Here is a 14,736-nt window from a genome sequence, read left to right as displayed (position 1 = left end):
GCTCCATGCTCAGAAATTGCTCCTGGCAGGCTTGGGGGACCATATGGGATGCTGGGATTCGAACCAATGACTTCCTGCATGAAAGGCAAATGCCTTACCTCCATGCTATCTCTCCGGCCCCGAAAATCTGGATTTTTATATGGACTCTCTCAACTTTGAACTTTGGGGAAATAAAAATAAAATTCCCATTGCCAAAGCTTCTGATTTCATCATTCTGGAGGCCCACAGCACTACATTCCCTCCTCTGCGACTCCATGCTCCATGAACCCCTTGTGGTAAAGGCTTATGTTCTTTTTTTTGGTTTTTGGTTTTTGGTTTTTGGGCCACATCCGGCAGTACTCAGGGGTTACTCCTGGCTGTCTGCTCAGAAATAGCTCCTGGCAGGCACAGGGGACCATATGGGACACCAGGATTTGAACCCAACCACCTTTGGTCCTGGATCTGCTGCTTGCAAGGCAAACACCGCTGTGCTATCTCCGGGCCCAGGCTTATGTTCTGATCTCTAGATTCCTTGTGCCCAGATATGCCCCCTGCAGGCCCTGGCCTCTATCTCTTACTTCACCTCCCCTCCAAGTCCTCACCTCTGGGAAGGGGGGCATGCAGAACCATCAACCTGCTCCCAATTCCCCTTAATCGGATTGGAACCAGTGACCCTTCTAATTAAAACTCTCTGTTGCAATCCCCACTTAAAGCTGGGGTTTGGAAGTTCATAAGAGAAGTGAAGGTGGGGCCAGAGCGATAGCGCAGCTGGTAGGGCATTTGCCTTGCATGTGACCAAACAGGGTCACATATTGCAGTATCCCTGAGTCTGCCAGAATGTAATTATAATTTCTTTTTTTTTTTTCAGAATATAATTTTTCTTTTTTTTTTTGTTTTTTGTTTTTTGGGTCACACCTGGCAGCACTCAGGGGTTATTCCTGGCTCTAAGCTCAGAAATTGCCCCTGGCAGGCACAGGGGACCATATGGGACGCGAGGATTCGAACCACCGTTCTTCAGCATGAAAGGCAAACACCTTACCTCCATGCTATCTCTCCAGCCCCAGAATATAATTTCTTAGTGCAGAGCCAGGGGTAATGCCTGAGCACTGCTTGGTATGACAAAAAAAAAAAAAAAAAAAAGTTATAGGTCTGAGGTCCAGCAACCTCCTCTTCCTGTGTCCTTGGATCCTGAGGCAGAGTTTCCCCCATGCCTGAGTTCGAGGCCCAGCTCTGCTGCTTACAAGAAAGCTGGCCCTGAGGGGCTGCTCCTGTCTGTGCCTCAACTTCCTTCAGGGGCTTATCCAGGCTTTGAGAAGCTCTTTGGAGAGCTCCTACTCTGTGCCTAGCACTTTCTCCAGAGTCAGACATAGCTGTGAGCAGTGTCGGCCTTCTGGCACTGACATTCACTGTGAGCTCCAAAGAAAATGGCTCAGGCTCAGCAAGATTGTCAGAAGTTGGGGCACTGTAGGAGCCCACACATAGATGCACCCACCACATCTGGGGTCAGAGAGGACTCGACTGCACGTGCCCTCTGAGCTGAGACCTGAAGGGGCCCTAGGAATCAGCCAGGAAAAGTGGGGACGGGAGAGAAATCACATGCAGAGGAAGTGGCTTGGGCAAGGACCTGGAGATGTGTGGCTGTGGCAGTGTGAAGCCAGCTGTGGGCGGCTTTACAGAGTTAGGCATCTGATAGAGAAAAGCATCACAGGCGAAGTATGATCTTGACAAAGAATACAGGCTTTTTCGCCATGCCTCTTTTTTTGTTTTTGAGGGCCCAGGCAGTGCTCAAGAGTTACTCCTGACTCTGCACTCAAGAATCACCCCTGGTGAGCTCAGGGGACAATATGGAGTGCCAGGGATCTAACTCAGGTTGGTCATGACAAGGCAAGTACCCTCCCCACTGTCCCCTTCATTACATCTTTTATTTTTTAAATATGGAACACTTCATGAATTTGTATATCATCCTTGCACAGGGGCCATGCTAATCATCTTTGTATCGTTCCAATTTTAATATATGTGGTGCTGAAGCGAGGACTTCATCATATCTCTTAATCCCACCTGCCCTTGTTCATTTCACTTCCTCCCACTCCCATAGTCCCCAAGCCACACCACACCCATCTTAGGGTCTATGCATTGTTTATGCTTTCTACCCAAATAGTCGTCTCTTCGAAAGGACACCTAAGAGAGGCCTCCCTGACCTGTACAGATGAATCTTCACAAAGCATACACACACTACACACAGGGGGGTGGGGGGGAGGGAGGGAGGGGGGGAGAGAGAGAGAGAGAGAGAGAGAGAGAGAGAGAGAGAGAGAGAGAGAGAGAGAGAGAGAGAGAGAGAGAGAGAGAGAGAACAGTGTTTCTCAACTCATCTAGTTTCTTCACAGGTGCAAAAAATCACAGAATATGACCTCATTCCTCTTATTCGTTTATGGATTAATGGGGATTTTCTTGACTCAGCTCCCGGATGCCTGAGACAGGATGCTCTTTCTCCATGCTGCATCCTCAGTAACTCACGTGACACTTAGCATTAGATAAATGTCAGCCAGTAAGTGCAGAGGGGCTGTCAAAAGTAGGGGCGGTTGTTGGGGGTGTTTTTGCCTGCATGGAATTCAATCTCTTTCCTGTAACTTACCAATGTAATGATGATTAAATTTATTATTAAAAGCAGTGGGGAATTGGGGGTGTGGCCCAGTGGTAAAGTATGTGCTTTGCATGCAGAAAACCTGGGTTCAATCTCAAGTTCTAAAAAAAATAACAGAAATAAGAAGGCTTGGGGCCGAAGTGATAGCACAGTGGTAGGGTGTTTGCCTTGCATGCTGCAGACCTGGGACAAGTCCAGGTTTGATCCCCATCATCCCATATGGTCCCCAAGCTTGCCAAGAGTGATTTCTGAGCACAAAGCCAGGAGTAACCCTGAGCACCGCTGGGTGTGGCAAGAAAGGAAGGAGAAAGGAAGGAAGAAGGAAGGGAGAAGGGAGAAGGAAGGAAGGTGGAAGGAAGAAGGAAGGGAGGGAGGGAGTAAGGAAGGAAGGAAGAAAGGAAGGAAGGAAGGAAGGAAGGAAGGAAGGAAGGAAGGAAGGAAGGAAGGAAGGAAGGAAGGAAGGAAGGAGGGAGGGAGGGAGGGAGGGAGGGAGGGAGGGAGGGAGGGAGGGAGGGAGGGAGGGAGGAAGGAAGGAAGGAAGGAAGGAAGGAAGGAAGGAAGGAAGGAAGGAAGGAAGGAAGGAAGGAAGGAAGGAAGGATCTATTGATCCCTTCTCCCTCTGGCAGATGACACTGCATGAGGGAAACCACTGTTTCTGCATCCTTCCATAGTTAACTCTGCACGGAGAGAGCCCGTGACTGAGAGTGGAAGGAGCAGCCAGGGTTGGAGAGGCTTTGTGTCCGATTCTAGGAGTCCAGCTATCAGCTTTTAGAGCAGCTAGTGTCAGCACAGACATGATCCCCAAAAGGCTATGTGTTCAAATCCCATCCTTGTCCCCTCATTCCATCGTGGGCTTTTTTTCTGCCTGGGACTCTGCCATGGTCACATGTAGAAAACAGCATCTGGATGACTGCCAAAGAGCCATTGATGGGGGTGTCGAGTTCTGGAGCAGCCATGAGCATCCTGGAGGGCCTGCTTTTAGACCCCTGAATTTTACCGGGTTCCTCACTGCCCAGTGCTTCTCCCAGAGGATCAAAGTGACTCCCCACATTTGTGCAGACAGGGAGGTGGAGGGGGCTCCAGGGTCAGACGCTCTTGCTAAAAGAGAATCTGGGGACAGACTTTGTGGCCCTGCCCTGGCTCGTGCCTCTACTCCCAGGTTCCTGGAGTCCTGCCCCAGCTGAGCTGGGCTTCAGTCCCAAGAAAACAAGACTGGAAAGACAGAGTATGGGCTGAAAGGACTCTGTATGCTGGCTGGTATCAGATCAACAATGCTCACATAGTCAAAACTGTTTAGAAGCTCAGGATCTTTTAACCTGATACCGGGGTCCACAGAGGCCCCCGAGGCAACCTGGTTGAGGGGAGGAAGAGGAGGCTGAGAGATGGGAAGGGAAGGTCCACTGCCAGCATCCAGACATAAGATCTCAACCCAGCCCTCTCACCTCGAGATTCTGCAGCTAACATTTCCCAGGCTGGTCCTCAATTTCTCCCCAAAGCCTTCTAATGACCTTACAAATGAACAAAGTGGGGTCAGAGGTCTCACCTAATTGAGAGTGCACCCCTGACACTAAGAGTTCAAGGTTCAAGGCAGTTGAAGTAGAGCATTCAGTTATAGGCCTGCCAGAAGGGGGATCAGAGAAGCATAGACAGGCCTACTGACTTCTTATTCCTGTACCCCAGGAAACAGGCCTGATTGGGCTCCTCTGGCCTGCTCCCTTGCAGGACCCAAAGGGCTCTCTCTTTCCCTCTTCCTCTTTCCCACATGTAAAAAGAGAAGGGTACTTCTCAAGTACCCCTGGGAATAACAGGGACTCCAGTGCAATGGGCCCATAATAGTGACTGGGTGCATAATTCATGCATCTGGAAACATCAACAGTTCTATGGGACTCCCTGAGTGGAGGGGGCAGCCACTAGACTGCCTCAGGGGACATGGGCCCTCCCAGCTCTTTAAGGGACAGACTGCCTTGGCAACTAGGAGAGGATTAGTGCACTCCTAGCTAAGGGGCATGCTAATCTCCTTCCACCCACCTGCAACACCTTTCAGTGGGGAATCCATGCTCCTTACCCCCAGGGTTTCTCAACCTTCTATTGAGGTTAGATGAGGTTTAGTCCTGACCTAAGCCTAGTAGATGTCAGTAACACCCACCTCTGGGTTCTGATCACCAGAAACCAATGCAGAAATGGTCAGATACCTTTAACCTACATCTAGGGGCCAAAGCAATAGCACAACAGGTAGGGGGCATTTGCCTTTCATGTGGCTGACCAGGGTTTGATCTGATCCATGTGGTCTCCAAGTGTGCCAGGAATGATTTCTAAACTCAAAGCCAAAAACAAAACAAATAAAACACAATCTACATCTAGCACCCCCTGGTACCAATAAGGAAACTGAGGCAGAGCAAGAAAGCTGGGTTGGCCCCATGCAGGTGCCAGCAAGCTGAACATTTAGAGATGCTGTGGGGTTTCTGGGGCAGGAAGGGTCAGCGAGGGGAGACTCAGAGAGACTTGGCAGCAATGTGGGAGGCTCCTCCGAGGGAAAAGAACCTCCTTCACACCTACCCAGCTAAACCACACATATTTTCTGGACAAGTACAGGAAGCATAGAGCAGCTGGGCCACAGCTCTGGGTCGTGGCCTGTGCTGATGGGGTAGTGTGAACTGAGATAATCTCTCTGTGGCTTATTGGCATTGGTTACAATAAGGTAGGCACTGTTCCATCACCCCATTCTGTACACAAGAAGATGGAGGCTTCAGAGGGTCAATGAATAATTAAAGGATAGAGCGAGGATGTGAACCCAAAATAGAGTCACACCAGAGCCCAACTCTTTGTTTGCTTTATTAGAGGCCACACAACACAGGAGTGATGGCTGGCACAATGTTTGATCCTGGCAGTACTTGGCAGTGCCAGAGATTGATTGAGCACATCAAACCCAGCTTTCTGCATGGGTTAGCCCCTTGGGTTATCTCCTGGGCCCCAGAGCCCAAGCTCTGAATTCATGCCATCTAGACCCTCAGACTCCCAGGTCTTCAAGATTCCTTCTTTCAGCCTCTTGTCTTCATTCTCTGTCATAGGCTTGACTTTCTCTGACCCATTATGGCTTCTCTGTTTCCCTCCTGCTTGAGAGGTTCTTCCTGGGATCTAGATTTTCTCATTAATGCATTAATTATTAATTATAGAGTCCTAGTCATGTAAGGAGTGGATGGTGAGGCCTTTCTCAGCCTGGCCCGGTGCCTGCAGCCCCTTTGGCCCACAGGTCTGTGGGTTCAGGATAATGGCGAGAAAATGATCCACAGCAGTCAGATGAAGTTTCAGGATAAATCCAGCTTTATTTACAAGACCCTAACCGCCATATGTATAATCCTCACATGGCCTTCAAACTAAGCAGCCTCTCTGCATCCTCTGCCTCCATCCTGTATCTCCTACCTGCTGTGTCTTCCTTGCTGAATCTGTCCCTCACCCCTTCCCATAGGCCACTCTTAATTACCAACCACTGACCCCTAGCAGTTGGCTTTGGGGAGGGGCAACATCTCACAAAGCTGGTCTAGAGTGGCTTCTCTTTGACCATTTAACTTAATTTAATTCCTCCACCTACACACCTGCCACACACTTCAGGAATGGACAGTTGAAACCCAGTCTAGAGTTTTTTCTTTTTCTTTTTTTTTTTTTTTTTTTTTTTTTTTTTTTTTTTTTTGGTCACACCCGGCAGCGCTCAGGGGTCACTCCTGGCTCTATGCTCAGAAATCGCTCCTGGCAGGCTTGGGGGACCATATGGGATGCCGGGATTCCAACCACCGTCCTTCTGCATGCAAGGCAAATGCCCCACCTCCATGCTATCTCTCCAGCCCCCAGCCTAGAGTTTTCCATCCATCTCTGAACCATTCAGCACAGCCAGCATCATCAACCAGTCCCTAAGCAGGTGTAGCAGAAGGAGAAGAGTAATACTGAGAAGTGGTAGGCAAATATATGCATTTATAAGTTTTGATTCACCCAGCATAACTATTTAGAAGGAGAATGATGGACTAGATTTGAAAACAAACCCTCCAAGCAATTTTTTCCATCTGCTTCTTGCATTTGTGCTCAAGCTGTAGAGTGACTGGGTTTCCATAAATTTCAGCAAATAAAAAGTGATCCCCTTCTCTGAGTCCCCTTCTTAGTGATCCAGGCGATAGAGCTGTTGTAGTTCCTTGAGGAACCAGAATAATAGTAAAGCAGATAGAATATTAATCTTGCATACAACTGACATGGGTTCAATCCCTGGCATCCTGTATGGTCCCACTGAGAATCACTAGGTGTGCCCTTCCAAAAAAAGAAGAAAGAAAAATTTGTAGTTCCATTTGGGAATTTAGACACATGGGTACAGGACACAAATCCCTGGACATTGCCTGAAAAGTCATTGTGTATTTGTCTGCAGTATAAACAAGTTCCAGGACTTACATCTGATCTCTCACAACCTTAAGAGTTTATGCTCTGGGGCCCGGAGAGATAGCACAGCGGTGTTTGCCTTGCAAGCAGCCGATCCAGGACCTAAGGTGGTTGGTTCGAATCCCGGTGTCCCATATGGTTTGCCTTGCATGCTGAAGGACGTTGGTTTGAATCCCGGCATCCCATATGGTCCTCCCAGCCTGCCAGGAGTAATCCCTGAGCACCACCAGGTGTGGCCCAAAAAAAAAAAAAAGAGTTTATGCTCTGGCCCTAGATGCCTGGGCTAGAATTCTTCCTTAGCTTCTCATTGGCTTTGGAAGCTTAAGTTCCTCATCTTAAGCTTGGCAATACTGTACTTCATGGGGATGGTTATAAGAATGAAAGTATTACATGGAAAGTGTCAATGTCTAACCTGTGAGGAACACTCAGTAAAAGATTATTATTGTTATTATTCATCTTATTAGTCACAAAATTGGTAGCCTACCCCATATTACTTGTGAACCACTAGTTTAGCTCATGAACCAATTTCAACCCATTGATTTTGTTGTTGTTTTTGTTGTTGTGTTTTTTTGGTTTTTGTTTTGAGGGGGAATTTTTTTTGGTTTTTGGGTCACACCCAGCAGTGCTCAGGGATTACTCCTGGCAGGCTCGGAGGACCATATGGGATGCCGGGATTCAAACCAACATCCTTCAGCATGCAAGGCAAACGCCCTACCTCCACCATTCTATCTCTCCAGCCCCTGTTGTTTTATTGTTGTTTTTATCTTTGAGCTAAATCCAGTCGTGTTCAAGGCTTACTCCTGGCTCTGCACTCAGGTATCGAGGTGTACAAAGCAAACACCTTCTGATGTCGTCATCAGTGCCCCCCTACTGATTGATTACAATTAAGTCATATTAAAACACAGCTATACCTGTTTGCTTATGTTTTCATTCAAAATACTTTCACTCCTAACTGAAGAGTCCAGTGGAGTGACGCCATAAAGAAATAGGTTTCTTGTCTAGAATGTTTACCATCTAGCCTTTTCTAGAAAAATTTTGCCTGCCCCTAGCCTAGATGACCAAATACCACTTCAATGTGTATCTTTGCTTCCATACTTGTACAGAAATGGACATAGATGAACAATATTTTTAGCTCCAAGATTCAGTCATGGACCAGTGAGATGTAAAAGCACTCTCAGGTGTTGAGAGCGCTGAAAACAGAAGGCAGAGAAAGCTCTTCCTCTTGGTGTTCAGAAACTAAATTTCACTCTTTTTCCCTCCCAGATCCTGGCCATCATCTCCATCATGTTCATCGTCCTCTCCACCATTGCCCTGTCACTCAACACACTGCCTGAGCTGCAGAGCCTGGATGAGTTTGGCCAGACCACAGACAACCCCCAACTGGCCCACGTGGAGGCTGTTTGCATTGCCTGGTTTACCATGGAGTACCTGCTGCGTTTCCTCTCCTCACCCAAGAAGTGGAAGTTCTTTAAGGGCCCACTCAATGCCATTGATTTGTTAGCCATTTTACCCTACTATGTCACCATCTTCCTCACTGAATCTAACAAGAGTGTGCTACAGTTCCAGAATGTTCGCCGAGTGGTCCAGATCTTCCGCATCATGCGTATCCTCCGCATCCTTAAGCTGGCACGCCACTCCACTGGCCTGCAATCCCTGGGCTTCACCCTCCGGAGAAGCTACAATGAGCTGGGCTTGCTCATCCTCTTTCTTGCTATGGGCATCATGATCTTCTCCAGCCTGGTCTTCTTTGCTGAGAAGGATGAGGATGACACCAAGTTCAAAAGCATACCAGCATCCTTCTGGTGGGCCACCATCACCATGACCACGGTTGGCTATGGAGACATTTACCCCAAAACTCTCCTAGGGAAAATTGTGGGTGGACTCTGTTGCATAGCAGGGGTGCTGGTGATTGCTCTTCCCATCCCCATCATTGTCAACAACTTCTCTGAGTTCTACAAGGAGCAGAAGAGGCAAGAGAAAGCAATCAAGAGGAGAGAAGCTCTGGAAAGAGCCAAGAGGAATGGGAGCATTGTGTCCATGAATATGAAGGATGCCTTTGCCCGGAGCATCGAAATGATGGACATCGTGGTGGAGAAAAATGGAGACAATCTGAGTAAGAAGGACAAAGTACAAGATAACCACCTATCTCCCAACAAATGGAAATGGACAAAGAGGACGCTGTCCGAAACCAGCTCAAGTAAGTCCTTTGAAACCAAGGAGCAGGGATCCCCAGAGAAGGCCAGGTCATCTTCCAGTCCCCAGCACCTCAATGTGCAGCAGCTGGAAGATATGTACAATAAAATGGCTAAGACCCAATCTCAGCCCATCCTCAGTAGCAAAGACTCAGCGTCCCAGAGCAAGCCAAAGGAAGAACTTGAAATGGAGAGCATCCCCAGCCCCATTGCCCCTCTGCCCACGCGTACAGAAGGAGTCATTGACATGCGAAGCATGTCTAGCATAGACAGTTTCATCAGCTGTGCCACTGACTTTCCTGAGAACACCCGATTCTCCCATAGCCCCTTGGCAACACTCCCCAGCAAGCCTGGGGGCAGCATGACCTCAGAGGTAGGCTGGAGGGGAGTTCTGGGAGCCAGTGGTGGTAGATTTGGAGAGGCCAGGTCCACCCCCGAATCCAGCCATCACTCCTCTTTCTTCATCGAGAGCCCCAAGAGTTCCATTAAAACCAATAACCCCTTGAAGCTCCGAGCACTCAAAGTCAACTTTATGGAGAGTGAGTCAAGCCCTCTGGTCCCTGTTCTGGGGATGTCCCAGGACCCTCTGAGGATTCGGGGGGGTGCTGCGGCTGCTGTTGCTGGACTGGAGTGTGCCACACTCTTGGACAGGTCTATCCTGAGTCCAGAATCTTCCATCTACACTACAGCAAGTGCTCGGACACCCCCACGGTCGCCTGAGAAGCACACAGCAATAGCATTCAACTTCGAAGCTGGCATCCACCAGTACATTGATGCAGACACAGATGACGAGGGGCAGGTGCTCTATAGTGTGGGCTCAAGCCCTCCCAAGAGCCTCCACGGGGGCGCCAGTCCCAAGTTTAGTGTTGGGACCAGAACGGAGAAGAATTACTTTGAAAGCTCACCCTTACCCACTTCCCCTAAATTCCTAAGGCAGAACTGCATTTACTCTGCAGAAGCATTGACTGGAAAAGGCCCCAGTGGGCAGGAAAAGTGTAAACTCGAGAACCACATCTCCCCTGATGTTCGTGTGCTCCCTGGGGGAGGAGCCCATGGGAACACACGAGAGCAGAACCTCTGAACTGGCCTTCGGGGAGGAGAAGGTGAGTGACCAGGCCCAAAGACAAGGCTGCTCAGCTGTCGTGCTGCAGAGCTTTCCTGCAAGAACTCTGAACCACAGAGGCTCTGCCAAGGCTCCAGAAAGAACAGAGACTCTGGCAAAAGGCTTAAAGTGCCATGACAAGTCCTCCATGATAGAGTTGACCAAGCCATTGGATATGGTTCCTCCTTTGGTCAACTCCCGGCCCTCTTTGGGAGACAATGTGGACAGAACTCACAACCACCTCTGCCACATTCTTGGAATATCCCAGGCTACCTGCTCCCCATTCTTTACTCCTGGCTGTCCACTCACCTCCCCAGCCAAAGAGGGACGCTATCATAAATGGCTGGTGTGGAAGGAATGGGCTGGGTATGGCTGGGCTATCTCTCTGAACTCCTATCCATCCTTGATGGGTTCCTCAAGTAGATGGCTGCAGGAAATTCAGGGGCCATGAGGAAGTTGCTGCGCCATAAGCCACAATCCCAGCGCAGAGCCCTTTTCCCTCAATGTCTTCATTGACTTCCGTATTCTGTGGTACCTGAGGTTTTATTTTGAGCTGTCATCAGGGTGAGTTGCACCACTTGTACTCGATTCTAATCACCCCCTGGCAATCTGGGAAGGGTTCAGGAGGCGGGCATTCAGCCAACTGTCTGAACTCTGAGCATTGCTGGAGGGTTGTTGAAGAAAACGCTTTTCTGTACATCGCTAGTGTAGACTCAAAAGATATGCAAGTGTCAAATATGCAAAAGATAGAGCTTATTCAAAGATACCGTTTGTTCCTGAAGAACAGAATAAAGTCTGATTTTTTTTATCTGAAAAAAAACAAAAAGAGAAAAAAATTGAAATGCCCAGTTGAGACTTTTGAATACATCCTGCTGATGCAGGAAAAGCACCTACTATGATAGAAATTCTTTTACTTTTACTTTTTCTTTTTTGGTTTGTTTGTTTCTGTGGTATTCAAGCTTAAAAAAAAGTTAAAATAAAAAGCACTTTATGTTTTTCAAAACTAGGTTCTACCAGGGACAATGTCAACATCTTTGCACTTTAAAACAAGCACGATTTCCCGTGGGCCACTTACTGTTGGGACTCCAGCTTGGTTGTAACAATATGCCCGAATCTGGCTACAGAGGGTAATGTACTGGGATCGCTATATGCCATGGCAAACATCTGCGGGCTCCTTTACTGGCCCTTGAAGCTCCCCCATAACCCCCTTGCATCAGGAAGGCTGCTGTCCCTTGAGCAGAGCCCTTTGGTAACATCAGTGGCCATGCACAGCTCCAAAAAATGCAGCAGACAGTTGGGCATTGGGCATTTTACTCTCTGTTCTCTTTCCTGTCCACCAGCTGTTGCTGTGCTTTCCATGTAACTGTCTGTACCCAAAGCTCATCTCTCCTTTCTGCAGCCAGTACAGACAAAAGCAATAAGTTTCCATGTACATTGTGAGCGGGTCCAGTGTATTTCTAGGTGTTGGTCTTCCCATCCTAGTCTGACAACTCAGCATTAGCCTGCCTGATTTCAGTCCAACCCCACCAGTACTGCTGGCCCTTCCTCCCAGCAGCGGCATTGGGTAGGGCCAATGGTTAGCATGATGCCACACTTCGGGGCCGTCAGCAAGGATGATGTGACTGATTGGCCTGTCTGTGGTTTCTATGGGGCCATGTTGTTCTCTCCACCCAATATTGAGGGATGCTGTTCCAAGGGGAATAGGGTAAATCTGTCGCTCCATAATATAGTGACAAGCATATGTCTTCCTGCTGGGACAAAATGTGCTGTGGTTTTCCTGTCCATCAGACAATTGGTTATTGGTCTGCCTTTTGGTACTATGGTACCATCCACCTGTTAGTATACAAATATGGGGCCATTCCATCTGCCCTCCGTACCCATGGCATGAAGTGAGATTACCTGTCACCCAGAAATGAGGACATTGACTCATGCCTCCTCTCTTAAAAGTATGTGTTCTCTGCTGCATATTTGCCTGGTTCAGACTGTTGCTAAAAGTCACCCATGATTGTAGATCCCCATCCCAACAGGCTGCACCGCTGTCCCCTGCTCTGTTCACAAAGATACCAAGTATTGAACTATTTGACTCTTTTCGAGCTCTCTTCTGAGCAGCCTTGGAGCAAATGCTAAGGGACTTGGTGGGGGGCGGGTGGCAGGAGAGGGTGAGGTGACCACGGGCTGGTGGCACAGCAGAGCCAGGATGCAGCAGGTTTGGCGCGAGCTTTTCCTAGTATTTCCCATGTCTCTTTGTTCTCATCATCACTACTGTCCACCATCAGCACAAATGTGAAAATTCAGGGAAAACAAACAAATGCTTTTTGATAAAAAGTAAATAGTTGTGATTTCCGATTCAGATATTTTTAGAGCTGATGCTATCTGTAAAAAAAAATAATAGTCACAATAATATAGTCTATTTTACATATCAGGAAAGTGAACATGTTTAAATATAGCCATATATATAGTTAGAAGGAACCTAACACCCCTTCTTCCAATCTAGGCATTTTATTTGTTGGTTAAAGCAGACAGGAAGTGTACATTGAAAATTACTTCTCTTTACTTTTATTTTTTTTAATAAAAACAATAACCAATTGGTGCAACTCTCCTTGTAACCAAAGGCCCTTTCTGCCTTGTGTGGTCATGTGGACCGAGACCTTCCCTCCTTCTGTATTTTGTCTGACCTTAAAGTAGCATTTTATTGAGTCACTTTTGAAGGACGAATTCAGAAGTATCATTAAGAACCTACCTTTTCAGGCTTAAAAGCCAGAGTCCTATAGAGTTCTTATAGAAACAGAATAATTGAAACTCAGCATATACTATGCTTAGAAAGTATTGTGTTCGGGGATTGGTTTGTTTTTGTTTTTATTTTTCCTTTAATTTGTACATGTATTGTGGGAATGGTGTCTTTGACCCCTATGCCCTGTTCAAAATAGAGTATTGTAAGTTTTCCCAAGCCCTCCACCTGCAAAAGGAACCCACCCACACCCATTTTTCACATGTGAAAACCCTGCCACCCCATCTGATTCAGTGTACAAATGCACTGCAGAATCTACCCAAGGTTATTAGCTCAGCCCAATAGGCAGATCTTGAGAGGAGAGAGGAAAGCAAGTATTTGGAAACAAATACTGCTTTAACTCAGTGAACCATCTCTCACCGTTCATGAAGCAACAGGAGTAGAAACACACCATGTCAACCCAAAGACGTGAAACAAGAGGCTGGAGGTGAAGGCATTCCTGGTCTCATGGATGAATTCAGAGAAACTAATCAAGTCAGCCGAACCTGAGTTCCAACTTCTACCATTCTCAGTAAGGGCTAAGGACCAGGTACTGAGGCATCCTGACCTCCTGGCAACTGGCCACCACAGAGAGGCTGCACTGAGAGGGCGGCAAGGGGAGCAATCACCTGTCTCCCTTTGTATCTTTGGGTCAAGAAAAAAAATGAGGACTCCGTGGGTAGATTTCCCAGTGCCTTCTTTAGGAATTTTATCTTAAGCACATTTGATGGGGAAAGAACCAAGAAGAGAGACCATCTGTGCCCGTGGAACCCCTTCCTTTTCAAGCAATTTGGGGATCAAGAGAGGAGAAGAGGAAGAATGGGGGAGCAGTTAAATCCTGAGGAATTCGTTTTCTTCCGCCCAGCTTGCCCCTGAGAATTACTGACGATGCAAACTTTCTCAAACTGATTCCCAATTTCTCCCACACTGTGTCTTAGTAACTGTAGCCTGCTCTTTCTCCTACTAAGATCCACATTTCTAAGGAGAAAACAACCAGTATTCTCTTCTGTAAATCTGTAATGTATTGTTGATGTTGGTAACTTGTATATCTCTGTCTTGCTCCAAATCCTGGCTGGAGTGTCTGGGTTGAGAGCCTGGGGAAAGTTTTTAATTCAACCCCTTGGAGAATAAGGGTTACTAAAAAGCCAGTTCTCTCTCTCTTTCTCTCTCCTTATTTCTATGCCATCTCTTCTCAAGCAGTACAAACCCTAGGCTTCAACCTTCAGTCATGTAACTTGGAATTAAATGAGAGCCAGGGATAACACATCCACAATCTACCCCCTTTGAAAAACTGTTTTCTGTGGCTCTGAGTGGCAAGTGGGAAAATGGGGATAAGTAGGGGGGGCAAATATCCCAGCAAGAGAGTGAAGAGATACAGTCCTGAGCTGAAATTTCCTTACTGCTAAAGTAATAGCACCCAAAGGCTGGCACTCACCAGTCCCATCTACACCCCAAAAATAAGACTTCACCTCCACATTTACCCAGTGCCACCTTTCTGGCAGTATCTGAGCTGTTAGTATCAGAGGCTCACCATGCCTCTCAGAGAAGTCAAATTTTCTGTTCTGATAAACATGGTGTGTGTGTGTGTGTGTGTGTGTGTGTGTGTGTGTGTGTGTGTGTGTGTGTGTGTGTGTGT

At 47.6% G+C, this 14,736-nt stretch overlaps 1 protein-coding gene and 1 non-coding gene across 2 annotated transcripts in view; one reads left to right on the top strand and one right to left on the bottom strand.

The window, feature by feature from the left end:
* The window catches only part of KCNB1 (potassium voltage-gated channel subfamily B member 1), a 99,245-nt gene extending 85,001 nt beyond the window's left edge, over nucleotides 1-14,244 (top strand). The window contains exon 2 of the mRNA XM_049781323.1: nucleotides 8,303-14,244. Coding sequence (XP_049637280.1) covers nucleotides 8,303-10,312 — 2,010 coding nt within the window. The 3' untranslated portion in view covers nucleotides 10,313-14,244. The remainder of the gene's footprint in view (nucleotides 1-8,302) is intronic.
* Nucleotides 1,908-2,014, bottom strand: LOC126019894 (U6 spliceosomal RNA). Its single transcript, XR_007499505.1, has one exon. It is a non-coding gene; the product is annotated as a U6 spliceosomal RNA (small nuclear RNA).
* Nucleotides 14,245-14,736: the final 492 nt, after the last annotated feature.

This window comes from Suncus etruscus, chromosome 9, assembly GCF_024139225.1.
Source record: "Suncus etruscus isolate mSunEtr1 chromosome 9, mSunEtr1.pri.cur, whole genome shotgun sequence".
Taxonomy (NCBI): Eukaryota; Metazoa; Chordata; class Mammalia; order Eulipotyphla; family Soricidae; genus Suncus; species Suncus etruscus.
This window is presented reverse-complemented; position numbering and strand designations above follow the sequence as displayed.